This window comes from Suncus etruscus, chromosome 16 (genome assembly GCF_024139225.1).
Source record: "Suncus etruscus isolate mSunEtr1 chromosome 16, mSunEtr1.pri.cur, whole genome shotgun sequence".
Lineage (NCBI taxonomy): Eukaryota > Metazoa > Chordata > Mammalia > Eulipotyphla > Soricidae > Suncus > Suncus etruscus.
In genome coordinates, this window is record NC_064863.1 from 22,441,738 (window position 1) to 22,460,446 (window position 18,709).

The 18,709-nt window shown below is 36.1% G+C and overlaps 1 protein-coding gene across 1 annotated transcript in view; it reads left to right on the forward strand.

Moving 5' to 3' along the window:
* TBC1D19 (TBC1 domain family member 19) overlaps nucleotides 1-18,709 on the forward strand; it is a 186,461-nt gene that overhangs the window by 105,064 nt on the left and 62,688 nt on the right. The window contains exons 8-9 of the mRNA XM_049790236.1: nucleotides 2,554-2,664; nucleotides 14,337-14,409. Coding sequence (XP_049646193.1) covers nucleotides 2,554-2,664; nucleotides 14,337-14,409 — 184 coding nt within the window. The remainder of the gene's footprint in view (nucleotides 1-2,553; nucleotides 2,665-14,336; nucleotides 14,410-18,709) is intronic.

Sequence of the window (18,709 nt, forward strand, 5' to 3'; positions counted from 1 at the left end):
CTACCTTCTCCAAAAGGGACTTAGCACCATTCTTGATTAGGAGGACTGAAAAGATATAAATCGTTTGCCTACTCCATGATCAATAATCCAACTCTCTCTGACTTTTGGGCCCTCAGCTCTATGTCTGAATTAACCAATCTCTGGGGGTCAGAGCAATAGCACAGGAGGTTGGTTTGTTTGCCTTGCACAGACCCAACTGGGACCAACTCAGTTTTGATCCCCTACATTCCATATGGCCCCCTGAACCTGCCAGGAGCAATTTTTGAACACAGAGCTAGGAGTAAGCCCTGAGAGCCACTGGGTGTGGCCCAAAAAAACCAATAAAATAAAATAAAATAAAATAAACTGAACTGAAAAAAAGGACTTAGCATGATAATAAAATAAATGCACAGATGATAAATTAATCTCTTGTATTTTATTTTATTTTATTTTATCAGTATTTTGAACATGGGGGTCTCACATCAGTTTTTCAGCATTCATTGTTAGAAATTATTTTCTTTTGGACTTTGTTCTTTAATGAGATGGTAAGTTGTCAGAATCTGCCCTTTTTTGGTTGATGGTATCCTTTGCCTTAATTGTTTTGTTTTGTTTTGTTTTGGGGCCACACCCAGTGGTGCTCAGGGGTTACTCCTGGCTGTCTGTTCAGAAATAGCTCCTGGCAGGCACGGGGGACCATATGGGACACCGGGATTCGAACCAACCACCTTAGGTCCTGGATCGGCTGCTTGCAAGGCAAACACCACTGTGCTATCTCTCCGGGCCCTGCCTTAATTTTTTAAAAGGTTTTCCTTTTCTAGCACTTAAGGGCAGAAATGTCTTATTATTTCATATAATAAGATATATTATTTTGCCTTATTATTTTAACTAGATTTCTTCCCTAAGACTCAATGCTGAATTGATTCTTTTGTGATTTATGCTGAGATTCCTCTTTCAATCTATAACATTTCCTATAGTTATTTTCATTATTGTTTTTTGGTTCTGTTTTATTCTTTTCATTTCCATGTATTCCTACTCTTTGTTTTCTGTTTTATTTGTGAATTTCTCATGTAGTGTTATGCTCTATTTGTGTAATTCAGGAAAAATGTGCTTGTTTACATTAATTTGAATTTAACACTATTAATTCTTTGCTAAATATAAGGGCTAGTGATACTTTTAGTTTCAATTTAGTGTTTATAATTTTGGAAATTTTAGCATAAAAGTATTCTATTTTATCAGCCATTAATTACCAGTTGATTAAGGCTGTTTCCAACTATGACAATGTTTTTGTCATCAGAACCTACTCTTTTGGTTTGTTTTTCTTGAGAGCTCCAATTTAAAATATTTTTAAAATAATTTTTATTTCACTCAGATGCATATTGTTAGAATAATTAGAAAGTATTTAAGAGAAGTTGCCCACAAAAATTGCCCATAATTATTTTTACACAGGCAACAAATGCTACCATTAAAAAAATTCAAGATGTTATGTTTTCATATCAATATCTATATTTTAAGAAACAGTATACCATGTATGAATTGACCCTAATTTATTTCAGAAATTTATTTTAATGAAATATTTAAGTTGTTTTATATTCTACTATAATCAACATTTCATTACATTCTTTTTGCACTTTCTTTCCAAATATCTTTATTTCTGTATAGAAGCAAGTTTCCTAGACTAAAGAATATATAGACTTCTAATACTGTCTTTATTCTATTTAATTATGAAGAGAAAAATATGTAAATGGTCTTTCATATTTATTAGTTTGGCCACAAAAATGCTCTGTTTTTTAACATGGATACCTTATAATAATTTTTTTTTAGAAAAACTTCTAACATCCTTGTTTAAACATCTGTTTATCAAAGGGCTAGTCTTGGTTTTATATTTTTCTCTGATAAGTAGTACAATTAAAAAATTTACCTTCCTTAAATAAGATATTATAATCAAATAGTTTTTTTTGTTATAATTAAATATTTTCTAACTACATTATTTTTTAAAAATAATAATTTTTATTGTAATCAAAAAATGAATAACGAATCTTTCACAGTAATATTGAAGGTACATAGTGATAATGAATCAGGTCCATTCCCACCACCAGGGTTGTCCTCCCCCCACCCTTTTCCCAGCATGTGTCCCATATCTCCCTCCTTTGTCTTTCACAGTGCTAGTGTAACTGCTCCCCTCTATGTATAGCTTGTTGTAGATAGGGTATCAATTCTGCTGTTGTTGATGACTTTGGGTTTGGTGTTTAAGTTTGATTATTTTTTATTTCCACTCAATGTACAGATGGCTGTTTGGTCCTTGTACTGTTCATTTTTACTAAATTCTTAACTTTTTAAATGTTTTTTCCTATAATAATTAGTTTGAATATTTAACCATCCTAATTATAAGTGTTTTTATGGTATTTTAATCTTGCAAAATATAATTTTATAGTATTTTAGGATATAATTATAAGATATGTGTAGCCTCAAATAGCTGCTTCTTTTGTGGTGATATACCAAGATATCACAGACAATAGTTTAAGTGTTAGCATCCTTTAAAGAAACTAACCAATTTTGTTGGATTTGTTTTTAAAGGTATTAATTAATCTTCGCAACCCAAATTATGAAAATGGTGATTCTCTTAGTTTCAGGACTCATTTGGGTTTAATTCAAGTTCCTCTGAAAGTAAAAGATATCCCTGAATTGGTAAGTATAGGCTTTTAAAAATAAAAATATGTATAATTATTAGAAATTTATTTCATGGTAACATATATTAAGAGTAACAGGTAATATGCTCACTAGAGGAATAAGATGAAAAATTTTTTACTTCATTAAAGAATGAGGTGTTTTGATAGTAAGACGAGATGAAAGATGAACTCACATTGACTTAGTTGTATTTCTGCATTTTTCTCTTTTGAATACATAGCATGGATTTGTAAGACAACTTTTCTGGGATCCAGATACTTCAGATACAAAAGTACCAAATGAATAAAACACATTGTGAATTTTTGAGAGAAGAATAAAAAGCAACTTTGGTTTTTTGGGCCCCAACCTGCAGTTGGGCTAATTCTGACTGCTCATTCCACTTGGTGGTGTGCTCAGGGGACCATATGTTGTGCCAGAGATTGGCTTCTCATCTAGAGTGCACAAGTCAAGTTCCCTGTTGTTGTACTATGGCTATAGCCACTAGAAACAAAAGTTTGTACTCATGTATGTTTAATAGAGCAATTTTATTAGGTTCATAATAGTGAGGCAGTGAGGTAGAAAAGGATAGATAAGGTCGACTATTTTCTCTGAAGACTGTCACATTTGATAATAGTTAAGGCAGTAAGTGGGAGATTGCCTGATGGTACAGCTAAGAAAAATTATTTTCCAAAATATAAATATATAAATACAGTCTTTAGAGGCATGTAAATTATTTTTGAAGAGACTAGGAAATGACTTGTAACTCGAGGTTTACTCTATTTAGAGAGTTGATAGGAGAATGACAAGTGGCATAGAAATGAAGGAGTCAAGCTTGAAAGCCTCTAAAAATAGGAGGTGGGGTGAGAAAAGGAAATTTATCTTTCAATTTCAAATCCACCTCTTGTTTCAGTTCTGCTTTATGTTGGAGCTGGTGTATCTTTAAGCATTTATCTTTTGGTCAGTGGGCTTTCTGTTAGACTTTGTCAATAGAGCACTTTAGAGGGACACTTTAGTGTAAGATCCAGAAGTTCTGTAGGTAGGAGGCCCAGTAACTTTACCTTGGGCCACCTTCAGCCATCAGTTCCATTCTGCACCCTCTGGCAACTATCTTCATCATGTCTGGTTTGCAGGTTCCTATGATACTTACTTCTTGACCATTGAGCACAATCTAAGTTTGTCTTGAGGCCTGAGAGGGAGTCTTAAATGAGTTCTCAATTCTCTCTACTTTCAACTCACTGTCCCTTTGTTCTACAAGTCAGAGTTGTCTTCTATAGTTATTGATTCTATTTTTTCCTGCTCACATATCTATTACAGTTCCTGTTTCTTGACTGAATAAGGGTATATGATTTTTATTTTGTAGTATTTTAGTAATGTTTAAAAACTGGGTACCACATGTGAATTTTAGAGCTAGAATGGGAATTATGTGAAAATATTTATCAAGAAGGGATTAGACCCTCAAACTCCTACTATCCTGCATTGTCAAAGAACTCCTCCTCCCAGATGATCAGAAGCATATTAAATAGTCAGAAAAGCTATGTACTCAGAGAGATGGCTGGGAATGAAACATTGTCTTGACATGAATAGAATTACATGACTATTGGTGAAAAGCAATGTATTCATGCATCCTATATCACTGTGCTTACCCACTTCACTCCTTCTGTACCTTATACCAACTTCGAACGCAAGAGGAAAGGCGATTGAGAAACCCTTATATAAAGGACTGCTGACTAATTATAAAATTGTCTTTACAATTTTATAAAAAGCTACCACACTCTACATCCAATCTTTTTTTTTTATTTAAATACCTTGATTACATACTGATTGTGTTTGGGTTTCAGTCATAAAAGGAACACCACCCATCACCAGTGCAACATTCCCATCACCCATGTCCCAAATCTCCCTCCTCCCCACCCGACCCCTGCCTGTACTCTAAACAGGCTCTGCATTTCCCTCATACATTCTCAATATTAGGACAGTTCAAAATGTAGTTATTTCTCAAACTAAACTCATCACTCTTTGTGGTGAGCTTCCTGAGGTGAGCTGGAACTTCCAGCTCTTTTCTCTTTTGTGTCTGAAATTTATTATTGCAAGAATGTCTTTCATTTTTCTTAAAACCCATAGATGAGTGAGACCATTCTGTGTTTCTCTCTCTCTCTCTGACTTATTTCACTCAGCATAATAGATTCTGTGTACATCCATGTATAGGAAAATTTCATGACTTCATCTCTCCTGACAGCTGCATAATATTCCATTGTGTATATGTACCACAGTTTCTTTAGCCATTCGTCTGTTGAAGGGCATCTTGGTTGTTTCCAGAGTCTTGCTATGGTAAATAGTGCTGCAATGAATATAGGTGTAAGGAAGGGATTTTTGTATTGTATTTTTGTGTTCTTAGGGTATATTCCTAGGAGTGGTATAGCTGGATCGTATGGGAGCTCGATTTCCAGTTTTTGGAGGAATCTCCATATTGCTTTCCATAAAGGTTGAACTAGACGGCATTCCCACCAGCAGTGGATAAGGGTTCCTTTCTCTCCACATCCCCGCCAGCACTGTTTGTTCTCATTCTTTGTGATGTGTGCCATTCTCTGTGGTGTGAGGTGGTATCTCATTGTTGTTTTGATTTGCATCTCCCTGATGATTAGTGATGTGGAGCATTTCTTCATGTGTCTTTTGGTCATTTGTATTTCTTCTTTGTCAAAGTGTCTGTTCATTTCTTCTCCCCTTTTTTTGATGGGATTAGATGTTTTTTTCTTGTAAATTTCTGTCAGTGCCTTGTATATTTTAGAGATTAGCCCCTTATCTGATGGGTATTGGGTAAATAGTTTCTCCCACTCAGTGGGTGGCTCTTGTATCCTGGGCACTATTTCCTTTGAGGTGCAGAAGCTTCTCAACTTAATATATTCCCATCTGTTAATCTCTGCTTTCACTTGCTTGGAGAGTGCAGTTTCCTCCTTGAAGATGCCTGTAGTCTCATGTCCTGGAGAGTTTTGCCTATGTGTTGTTCTATATATCTTATGGTTTGGGGTCTGATATCGAGGTCTTTAATCCATTTGGATTTTACCTTCGTACATGATGTTAACTAGGGGTCTAAGTTCAATTTTTTGCAAGTGGCTAGCCAGTTGTGCCAGCACCACTTGTTGAAGAGGCTTTCTTTGCTCCATTTAGGATTTCCTGCTCCTTTATCAAAAATTAGGTGATTGTATGTCTGGGGAACATTTTCTGAGTATTCAAGCCTATTCCACTGATCTGAGGGTCTGTCCTTATTCCAATACCATGTTGTTTTGATAACTATTGCTTTGTAGTAAAGTTTAAAGTTGGGGAAAGTAATTCCTCCCATATTCTTTTTCCCAATGACTGCTTTAGCTATTCTAGGGTGTTTATTGTTCCAAACAAATTTCAAAAGTGCCTGATCCACTTCTTTGAAGAATGTCATGGGTATCTTTAGAGGGATAGCGTTGAATCTGTATAATGCCTTGGGGAGTATTGCCATTTTGATGATGTTAATCCTGCCAATCCATGAGCAGGGTATGTGTTTCCATTTCCGCGTGTCCTCTCTTATTTCTTGGAGCAGAGTTTTATAGTTTTCTTTGTATAGGTCCTTCACATTTTTAGTCAAGTTGATTCCAAGATATTTGAGTTTGTGTGGCACTATTGTGAATGGGGTTGTTTTCTTAATGTCCATTTCTTCCTTATTACTATTGGGGTATAGAAAGCCCATTGATTTTTGTGCGTTGATTTTGTAGCCTGCCACCTTGCTATATGAGTCTATTGTTTCTAGAAGCTTTTTGGTAGAGTCTTTAGGGTTTTCTAAGTAGAGCATCATGTCATCTGCAAACAGTGAGAGCTTGACTTCTTCCTTTCCTATCTGGATTCCCTTGATATCTTTTTCTTGCCTAATCGCTATAGCAAGTACTTCCAGTGCTATGTTGAATAGGAGTGGTGAGAGAGGACAGCCTTGTCTTGTGCCAGAATTTAGAGGGAAGGCTTTTAGTTTTTCTCCATTGAGGATAATATTTGCCACTGGCTTGTGGTAGATGGCCTTAACAATATTGAGAAAGGTTCCTTCCATTCCCATCTTGCTGAGAGTTTTGATCAAGAATGGGTGTTGGACCTTATCAAATGCTTTCTCTGCATCTATTGATATGATCATGTGGTTTTTATTTTTCTTGTTGTTGATGTTGTGTATTATGTTGATAGACTTATGGATGTTAAACCATCCTTGCATTCCTGGGATGAAACCTACTTGATCGTAGTGGATGATCTTCTTAATGAGGTATTGAATCCTATTTGCCAGGATTTTGTTGAGGATCTTTGCATCTGCATTCATCAGCGATATTGGTCTGTAATTTTCTTTTTTCGTAGCATCTCTGTCTGGTTTAGGTATCAAGGTGATGTTGGCTTCATAAAAGCTATTTGGGAGTGTTTACACTTGTTCAATTTCATGAAAGAGTCTTGCCAGGATTGGTAGTAGTTCCTCTTGGAAAGTTTGATAGAATTCATTAGTGAATCCATCTGGGCCTGGGCTTTTGTTTTTGGGCAGACTTTTGATTACCATTTTTATTTCATCAATGGTGATGGGGGTGTTTAGATATGCTACATCCTCTTCCTTCAACCGTGGAAGATTATAAGAGTCCAAGAATTTATCCATTTCTTCCAGGTTCTCATTTTTAGTGGCGTAGAGTTTTTCAAAGTAGTTTCTGATTACCCTTTGAATCTCTGTCATATCAGTAGTGATCTCTCCTTTTTCATTCCTAATACGAGTTATCAAGTTTCTCTCTCTTTCTTTCTTTGTTAGGTTTGCCAGTGGTCTATCAATCTTGTTTATTTTTTCAAAGAACCAACTTCTGCTTTCGTTGATCTTTCGGATTGTTTTTTGGGTTTCCACTTCATTGATTTCTGCTCTCAGCTTTGTTATTTCCTTCTGTCTTCCTATTTTTGGGTCCTTTTGTTGAGTACTTTCTAGTTCTATTAGCTGTGTCATTAAGCTACTCAGGTAAGCTCCTTCTTCCTTCCTGATGTGTGCTTGCAAAGCTATAAACTTTCCTCTCAGTACTGCTTTTGCTGTGTTCCATAAGTTCTGATAGTTTGTGTCTTTATTGTCATTTGTTTCCAGGAACCTTTTGATTTCCTCCTTGATTTCATCTCGGACCCACTGGTTATTGAGCATGAGGTTGTTTAACTTCCAGGTGTTAAAGTTTTTCTTCTGAGTCCCTTTGGAATTCATAAATAATTTCAAAGCCTTGTGGTCAGCGAAGGTAGTCTGCAAAATTTCTATCCTCTTGATCTTATGGAGGTATGTTTTATGTGCCAGCATGTAGTCTATCCTGGAGAATGTCCCATGTACATTGGAGAAGAATGTGTATCCAGGTTTCTGGGGATGGAGTGTCCTATATATATCCACTAGGCTCTTTCTTCCATTTCTCTCCTCAGGTCTAGTATATTCTTGTTGGGTTTCAGTCTGGTTGACCTATCCAATGTTGACAAAGCAGTGTTGAGGTCCCCCACAATTATTGTGTTGTTATTGATATTGTTTTTCAGATTTGTCAACAGTTGTTTTAAATATTTTGCTGGCCCCTTATTTGGTGCATATATGTTTAGGAGAGTTATTTCTTTCTGCTCTACATACCCCTTGATTAATATAAAATGTCCCTCTTTGTCCCTTACAACCTTCCTGAGTATAAAGTTTGCATTATCTGATATTAGTATGGCCACTCCAGCTTTCTTATGGGTGTTGTTTGCTTGGATAATTTTTCTCCAGCCTTTTATTTTGAGTCTATGTTTGTTCTGACTATTCAGGTGCGTTTCTTGTAGGCAGCAGAAGGTTGGATTGAGTTTTTTGATCTATTTAGCCACTCTGTGTCTCTTAACTGGTGCATTTAGTCCATTGACGTTGAGAGAAAGAATTGTCCTGGGATTTAATGCCATCTTTATATCGAAATTTGGTGTGTCTTTTGGTTAGTCTTGTCTTAAATTAGGTCTTTCAGTTTTTCTCTTAAGACTGGTTTTGAGTCTATAAAGTTTCTGAGCTGTTTTTTGTCTGTGAAACCATGTATTCTTCCATCAAACCGGAAAGTGAGTTTTGCTGGGTACAGTATTCTAGATGAAGCATTCATTTCATTCAGTCTTGTCACAATATCCCACCACTGCTTTCTGGCATTGAGTGTTTCTGGTGACAGGTCTGCTGTAAATCTCAAGGATGCTTGCTTGAATGTAATTTCCCCTTTTGATCTTGCTGTTTTCAGAATTCTGTCTCTATCTGTGGGATTTGTCATTGTGACTAGGATGTGTCTTGGGGTGGTTTTTCTTGGGTCTCTTTTGGTTGGTACTCTTCGAGCATGCAGGATTTGATCACATATATTCTTTAGCTCTGGAAGTTTCTCTTTAATGATGTTCTTGACCGTTGATTCTTCCTGGAAATTTTCTTCCTGGGTCTCTGGGACTCCAATAATTCTTAAGTTGTTTCTGTTGATCTTATCATAGACTTCTATTTTCATCTGTTCCCATTATTTGACTAATTTTTCCATTGTCTGTTCATTTGCTTTAAGTTTTTTTTCCAATCTCTCCTGCTGTATGTAATTGTTATGTATCTCATCTTCCACAGCACCAAGTCTATTCTCAGCTTCTGATACCCTGTCCCAGAGCTTATCCATTTTGTCATTCACTTCATTTACTGACTTTTTCAGGCCTGTTAGTTGACATGTTATTTCAGTTTGGAGTTTTGTGATTTCTTTCTTCATATTTTCTTGATTATTATTAGTGTTCTGTCCCACTCTATCCATGGTTTTTTGGAGGTCTTTGAGCATCTTCCATATTGCTACTCTAAAGTCCTTATCTGAGAGGTTGATTAGTTGGTTGGTCATTAACTGGTCATCAGAATTGTCATCTTCATTCTCTATGTCTGATGCTGGCCTGCGTTGTTTCCCCATTGTCACACTTGTATTGTGGGTTTTTCTACGTGTTGTGGTGGTATTCATTGGTTATATGATGCAGGCAGCACACTTCTCTGGCTCGCCCTTTTTGGATGGGCTGACTTGCCTCCAAGGTAGGGGAGTCCTCCGTGGATGAAGCCTCACACAGGATCAAATCTTAGGCCCGAGCACGCAGCAGAGAAGACAGTCTGGAGAGAAGTTCTTGCTTCTGTGATCCAACACAGTTCTTAGTGTGTTTTTTTTCTTCTTGTGATGGTGTTATTTTTTTAGAAAGAGCGCATGGCTGCGTAGCGAAGTGGAGCTAAGTGCCTTCTGGAGCCTCTTTTCAGCCCACTCTCAAGAGGTTCACGCAGCAGGATAGTAGAGAGACACACACAGGCAGCACTCACAGTTTTTCACAGTCGGGCCCCACTGGACAGGCGTAGTTTTCACTCACTTGCTTGGCAGCTTCAGAATGCTGTATTTTTGGGGTCGCTTCCCAAGACTCTGAGGAGAGTTGCTGGGTAGCTTCAGTTTTTGGGGGGTTTGCTTCCCAGGGCTCTGAGGTGAGCTTCCAGAGTTCAGGAAAGACAGAGAAGAGTAGGACAGGGCTCCCTTCAGGTCCTCAGTTTCCTCAGAAGGAGCACAGCCAGGTGGAGACTCTGCAGGTAGAGCAATCAGCACTCTGCCTGGAAACCCCCACATCCAGCCATTTCTTACTCACTCACTTGCTGGGTAGCTTCAGTTTTTTTGGAGTTCGCTTCCCAGGGCTCTGAGGAGAGCTTCCAGAGTTCAGGAAAGACAGAGAAGAGTAGGACAGGGCTCCCTTCAGGTCCTCAGTTTCCTCAGAAGAAGCACAGCCGGGTGGAGACTCTGCAGGTAGAGCAATCAGCACTCTGCCTGGAAACCCCCACATGCAGCCATTTCTTACTCACTCTCTACATCCAATCTTATTGACAGAGCTTCTTGTCATTTTTATTATCTCATTTTTAAATATGAATAACCAAAATAGAATTTTTACATATTTGAAATCTTTCGATTTCAAAGACAAAGTCTAAAACTAAAAGAAATGACATAACAGGGGCCGGGCAGTGGCGCTAAAGGTAAGGTGCCTGCCTTGCCTGCGCTAGCCTTGGACGGACCGCGGTTCGATCCCCCGGTGTCCTATATGGTCCCCCAAGCCAGGAGCAACTTCTGAGCACATAGCCAGGAGTAACCCCTGAGCATTACCGGGTGTGGCCCAAAAATCAAAAAAAAAAAAAAAGAAATGACATAACAAAATAAAAATAAAGTGGAAGAAATATTTAAGTTAGCCAAATAGGGTCAGAGTGCTTATTATGAACTCAAGTAGTAGTTTTACGTTTGAATTTACATTGATACTCTCACAGGATATAATAGAGGAAAATTTGATATGAGGTTCTCATAGATTTGGGCACTGATGGAGGCCAGAAAACAACATGTTCACATATCAGCATGCCATTATCAGATAAATATTCATAGGGAGTCTGTATAGCCAATCACTGCAATGTCTGGCTTTGACAAGTAATGCATTTATTTGAAAGTTACCAGGTCACATACACATAAGGTAAGGAAGTTTCACACAATAGGAACCATTCTTCATAAAGCACATGAGTATAGCTTCCAGTTCCTCTCAAGGGACACTTACAGAGCCTAAATTTTTCAACAGACTTTTAGCGGTCATTCATGTCTTGCATCTGAGATATAATTACCATTCAAGGGTTATATTTTTTTCAGTAAATAACATTACTTAGTAATATAGGTAGCACACCCTCTTACTTCTTTTATTTGTATGTGATCTAATATATTTTCAGAGTAATAAGGTTGGGAAAAGGAAATCCCAGGGTCATTATATCCTGAACAAAGGGGCTAACTTTTTTATTAACCATTTCATCCCAAAGGAAACAAAATATTATCAGAAGAAGATTACTCATGAACAAGAACAAATTTCTTCATATGCATATATGTATATACACACATATATATATGTATATACATACATATACTGAAAATGCTTTCATGAATGGATATATGTATATATGTATATACACACACATATATATGTATATACATACATATACTGAAAACGCTTTCATAAATGGAAAAAATCATTTTTGAAAATTATACTAAGGAACAAGATCTTAAGCAAAAAGCAAAACAAAGGTCCTGAAAAATGGAGTTTTAGCCTAAAAAGAGAATTTCTGAATAAGAGTGAAGAAAATTTCTGGCACAAGGGTTTCATGTGTCGGGGTTGGAGCATAGTGATCCCGAATTGGAGCACGGTGATCCCAGATTGGAGCAGGGAGTTGGAGGGCTCTAGAGAGGAAGGCTTTAAGAAAAGACACTAAAAGTTCTTCGGATGGTTTGACTACATGCAAAACTTTCAAGGAGGGTCTTTTCAAAGTTATCAAAGAAAGTAGGGAGAACTGTGTAGAGAACATTGTATAAATGAAAAATAGTTTAACTGAAGTGCAAAAAAATGTGAGAAAACATACGAAGTGGTTCAAATTGTTATAAAAATGTAAACAGCCTAGGGGCCAGAGAGATAGTACAGCGGTAGTGCATTTACCTTGCACACAGCCAACCCAGGATGGATGGTGGTTTGAATCCTGGCACCCCATATGGTCCCCCGAGTTAAACAGGAGCGATTTTTGAGTGCAAAGCCAGGAGTAACTCCTGAGGACTGCCAGGTGTGACTCAAAAACCAAAAACAAATGTAAACAGCCTAGACTTAATCAAGTATTGATGCATAATTTTGTTGTCATGATAGAGTGAGGAAAAATTCACATACAATAAAATAAAATAAAAGTAATCTTTTAAAAATAGATTAATAGAGAATTTTAAAATCATATGATTTTATATTTTTGTAAAGGTTGATTTTACAAAAGTAATACATGTCATACATAGTTGCTCATATCATCCTGCACTATCAAGAAAGGTATGATACTTGGGGTGAGTTTTGAAGGAAATTTGAGATCAGAGCTGATAGGTTTGCTGATCATTGAGTAAAAAAGTAGTATGGTGCGCTGAAATAAAAAATCAATGCTGAGAATTCTGTTTATGTCCTTACAGAAGTGGGATTCTCCATTGTGATTATAGAACCTAATATTAAAATGTTTATTAAACCAAAATTCTCTACAGATTAGTATTAAACTTACTTTAAAAATAAATTCTGACCGTGGAACATGAGTGGACCTGAACAATCATCAAATTGTAATTGAATATTCACAATGGTTCAGCCTATTAGAGAAGTCATATATGTCACCTAATCTTTGTGATATGTTCTGATAAATTTAGAAAAGAAAAAAAAAAGATATTTTAGGACTGGAGCGATAGCATAATAGCCTTGCACAGAACCATTTGGGCTTCATCCCTGTCATCTCAGATGGTCCCCAAGCCTGCCAGGAGTGATTTCTGAGTGCAGAGCCAGAAGTAACAATTAAGGGCCACTAGGTATGGTCCAAAAGGAAAAGAAAAAAAAGATATTCTATGATTTTAGTGGAGTGTTTTTAAGAAGACAAAAATGTAGTAAGGGAATGACAGATGATTAAGGTTATCAAAATGGAAGATTTTGTCCATAGAACTGAGTTATGGGGAAGCATCTCTGGTGATACAGGTGATATTGGTATGATGGATGCAGGAAAAGTATCATTCACTGTCTTGTAAACCATAGTACTTCAATAAAAATGGTTCAAAATTTTAAGTGGAAGACAAGGGTTGAACGTAAAAGAGTTACCAAGTTTTCAGTCATTAATTGGTGACAAGGTACAGAGTTTTTTAAAAATACAATAAAAATCAAGTTTTGCTAAACAATAGAGAAATGAAATGTGTGTGCATGTTAGGCTATATAACTGTCATGTTAGGAATATTAACAGGTCACTAAATTAAATCATAGATATGAAGGATTAAAGCTATTTTCATCTTCTAAAGAGGAAAGACATTTGATTTTAGCAAATAGTAGCAAACAGTAATCAAATATTAACAGACATATTTAATTACTTGAGAATAAGAGTAATGTGAATAATACAGGATTATTATAATATATATGTGTTCCAACAGACAAACATGATTACTTTCTTTAGACATTACTAGATAAGTGGAGGAAGTCTGGAGAATAAATCTAATTTATACTTATTTTGTAGAACATTTGATAGTCTACTTAAAAATTAGTTTAAGTTATTTTGGATATTTGCAGTGTTTTATGATGTGCAGTGCTATAGAAAGCACAAATACAAAATTATATTAGTAAATTTAGAAAATTATTTTGGAAGGTAGGATAATTATCATTCCTTTCATTACTGGTTAGTCTCTTACCTAAAAAGGGAAATTCGAGAGCTATTAAAAATAATTCCAAAAAATTGCATCACTCATACTGGTCCAAAGGCACCAAAGCATAAAATTTTTTCTATAAAAAGTCAAAGAAAAGAAAACTACTACTATAGATGCTATATTTGGAGAAATATTTGTATTTAAGTTTATTTTTCTATTATATTCAATTTTTAAAAAGATATTTTTATTCATTCCCACTTTAGTGTATAAAATGTTTTATATTAATACTTACATTTAAAGCATCATGCTCTTTCTGCTCTTTAATTTTGGATTAATGAATAATTATTTACAATTTTAATAATGTCCTTTTTAGATGTTTGAATAAAGCAAAGATTCAGCTAGCTTTGTGATTTTTTAAACTAATGTTTAGGTGAAGTATATTTTTTGTTATTTGTAGAATGAGTTGTATGAGATGTAATTTTGTGTGTTATTTTTCAGAAAGAATTCTTTGCAGAACTCGGCTTAAACACAGGACAACTGGGTATTGATGATTCGACACACGTGCCTCCTGGTTAGTATTGCTGTTCTCTGGTATATGAGTCATGATACATGAGTTCAAAATGATAACTTATCATTTCCAAATTAATATAGTGAACTTTGGGGAATGAGCCACTTCTGGCAGTGCTCAGAGGACTCTATAGAAGTTGAACTGGGTGAGCCACATGCTAAAGACCAAGGATCATTAGATATATAGAAAAAAATCTTTGCTCTGAGGGAAGGAATAGTTCCTTTGTTATTATAGACATGGTGCAGTTGCAACAGAGGAAAGAAAATCTAAATGTGCCCAGAGGCAACAGATGATTTCTTTTGCTGTGGTTATTTTTGCTCTGTCTTTCTTAATGCAGGACTTTTTAAAAAGGGTTCATTTTGTATTTATCCAATGAGGTTGTTTTTGTTTTCCTGTTTTTTGGTGGTGTTCAAGGTTACTCCTGTCTCTGCACTCAGAAATCACTTCTGGCAGGCTCAGGGGCCATATGAGATGCTGGGAATCAAACCCAGGTCTGTCCTGGTCAACCGCTTGCAAGGCAAATGCCCTACTGTTGTGTTATTTCTTCGACCCAATTAGATTATGTTTTATGCTTTTATATATATATATATATATATATATATATATATATATATATATATATATATTTTGGTTAGTGACTAGAGCAGCATTGCTGGACCACAGTATTACTTAGAAAGATAATGAAATCATATACATATATACATATATATATATATATATATATATATGTATATATAAAACTACTTTTGCCTAGAATTCACCCTTCCTTTAATTTTGTATTCTAGGAGTCTAGGGCTCTGAATAAGTTGATAATACCAAATATTTGATGATATTGTAAACACTTGAATATAGGTAGAGGAAACAAGTTTTCCTTGTTTATTTTGTTTTGTTTTGCGCCACACCTACAGTGCTTCAAGATCATTCCTGCTTTTGTTCTCAGGGGTCACTCCTGGCATGGCTTCTTGGGGCAGCATATGTGGTGCTGGAGATCAAACTCAGGTCAGGTGCATACAAGGAACATGTCCCACTGGCAGTATATCTCTCCAGACCACAAGTTTTATGTTTAATATTAAGTTTAAATATCACTGAAAAGAATTATCTGAATATGCATAATAATGAGTTTTACTAGATGGGTTTCTACTACATAGAAAGTTTCTACAGCTTATTATGTCTAAAAGAACAATGCATCTTCAGTTGTCAAGGTGCTTTCTTGTTTGTTTTGGGTTCACATCCATTGGTGCTCAGGGGACTATACAGGATGCTAGGGATCGAAGCCTGGTCAGCCACATGCAAGTCAAATGCACTACCTGCTGTGCTATATCATTCAGGTGCCCTCAAAGTACTTCTTGAAATGAACTCCGAAGCTTTGACCTGGTGTCTGCTGGTGAGAAACATGTTGTCCACTGAGGGTTGGGAAAGGCTCTGCTGATTTTAAGACATGGATTGTGCATGATCATTCTAAAACACTGCTCAAGTCTGAAGTAAATTTTTGGCTCAGCATCATCTAAACTCATTTGACAAGATAGCTTTATTTTAATCAAGGTAATGTCATGAATCTGCTAACGGAGACCTTCTTAGAGCATTCTTTAAGAAGCAGTTCAAATCTTCCCTTCTATTTCTGACTGCTTATTCTTATCTACTCTTGGACTTCAAAAGAGCACCTACAATATGGGATCATTCTATTTCACAGAATTGAATAAAATCAGTAAAATATTTTTATTTCATACATTTTTTATTTGTTTTGCTTTTGTTTGGGGGCCACACCTGACAGTGCATAGGGCTGACTCCTGTCTCTGCACTTAAGAATTACTCCTGGTGAGTTTGGGGGACCATATAGGATGTTGGGCTTATTGAACCCAGGTTAGACATGTGCAAACATTACCTCCTTTGATATCACCTTTGCTGCTGATTTCATACTTATTTTACTACTAAAGCCCTGTTACTTACTAGCATTCACTTTTAAAATTGAAAGCTTTTGATTCTTTGGTTCCTGTTTCTGGGGAAATCATAGAAAATTAGAATGAGGGGCCGGTGAGGTGGCGCTAGAGGTAAGGTGTCTGCCTTGCAAGTGCTAGCCAAAGAAGGACCGCGGTTCGATCCCCCAGCGTCCCATATGGTCCCCCCAAGCCAGGGGCAATTTCTGAGTGCTTAGCCAGGAGTAACCTCTGAGCATCAAATGGGTGTAGCCCAAAAAACCAAAAAAATAAAAAAAGGAAAAAAGAAAATTAGAATGAAATTTGAATTGCTTACTTCTATGCAGTCTTTGAAATAAATATGCTAAAATACTCCTAGTGTTAGAAAATAATTGTATGCTAATAAGGACTCCAAAAACTTTACTTAATCATTGTATAATCCACTTTATGTCAGAATCACTCAGAATGGAATAATCTAAAAGAATGGGCTCTGTTGGTTCAAATATCCTATTTAGTAAAACCAGGTTTATAGATTTTTTTTAAAGCCTAAAATTATCTAACACTGAAAATAGTAACAAATGGAAAACAGAACTACAGTAACATTTTTTATTTGAATGAGCTAATTTTGCATATTGAACAATGGCTTCATGGGAAGGGGTTAAAATCTTAGCCTAGGACATGTTTTCCACTCCTTCTAAAGAAAAGGAAGTCGAGAAACTGATTTTCTCTGGGATGAGTAGAAGAGCTAATGTCCTCTTGGTGTTGAAATCTTTTTTTGTTTATTTGTTTTACTCTAATTTTAAAATACTGTAAAAGTATAACATGCACACTGAAAAGGCCATGTAACTATTCAGAGCAGTGAATTTCAACAAAATGAGCTCACTTATGTAACCTCCACCCAGATCTAGAAATAGAATATTGTCAACACCCCAAAGTCTCTCTCACAAGACATAATTCCATACTTCATTGCCTGTAGTTTTGCCTGTTTTTTCACTTTATGGGTATGGAACTATACAGCATATGGTCTCTTATCTACTTATTCTCAATATTGTTTGAAACATCTATTTGTTGTATGCCTTTTTAAATAATTTGCTCTCATTATTGTATACTAATCCATTGACTGAATATAGTACATTTTACTATTATCACTTGAATTGTTTCTATTGCTTTGTCATTATCAGTAGTGTTATCAATGTTTTTATACATGTCTCTTGGTACAGCCATGCACTTATTAGGTTATGTTTCTGGGGTTGAGTTACTAGTTTCCAGTCTGAGCATAAATTCAGTATTAGTAAATGTTAACAAACTTTTTTATTTACCAAATAGGGTGGGCTGTGCTAATTAACACTCCCACCACTTCTCAACTTCCTTTGAGTGTTGATGTTAGTCATAATTCATTTTAGCTTATGAGATGAAGATGGTTTTAATTGCATTTCTTTGATGACTGATATGGTAGATCATATTTTCATGTTTTGGATATATGTTCAGTTGTTCAAGTGTTTTGCCTGTTTGTGTTAAGTGATTGTCTTACTGTCTTATTCTTTATATATTCTGGAATCTTTTATTATATAGAAACATTGTCTCACCAGGAGTTCTATTTTTTTTTAAATATTTAAGCCCTTTAAGATATACAAAATACAGGGGCCGGGGAGATAGCATGGAGGTAAGGCATTTGCCTTTCATGCAGAAGGTCATCAGTTCGAATCCCAGCATCCCATATGGTCCCCCGTGCCTGCCAGGAGCAATTTCTGAGCATGGAGCCAGGAGTATCCCTTGAGCACTGCCTGGTGTGACCCAAAAACCACAAAAAAAGGCAAAACAAGATATACAAGATATATATGTATATATATTTGAGTATAAAATATATATATATACACACAAGATATACAAATTGAAAATATATTCTACTTTATTACAACTTTATATTCTCAGTGGTATCTTTATGAACAGCAGTTTATTTTTTGTTCTTGTTGTTCTTTGGGGTCACAGCTGGGAATGCTCAAGGGTTATTCCTGGCTCAGTCCTCAGGGGTCATTCCTGGTTATGCTCGAGGAACCATATGAGATGCTGGGGATTAAACCCAGGTTGTCTGTGTGCAAGGCAAATGCCTACCTGCTGTGCTGTTGCTCCTGCCCCCAGCAGTTTATTTTTATATGGTCTGAATATGAACATTTTTCTGTTTTGTCACTTAAAATATCTACATTTTTTGTCTGATTTTTAAACTTTATGTTGTTGTTGTTGTTGTTGTTGTTACTATTATTATTTGATTTTTGGATGACCCCAGCTGTGCTTAAGGCTTACTCCTGCCTCTGTGCTCAGGGACCACTCTTTTGGATTGAGGGATCGATACATGAGGCACTGGTATCAAGCTCAAGGCACTGGTGTCATAT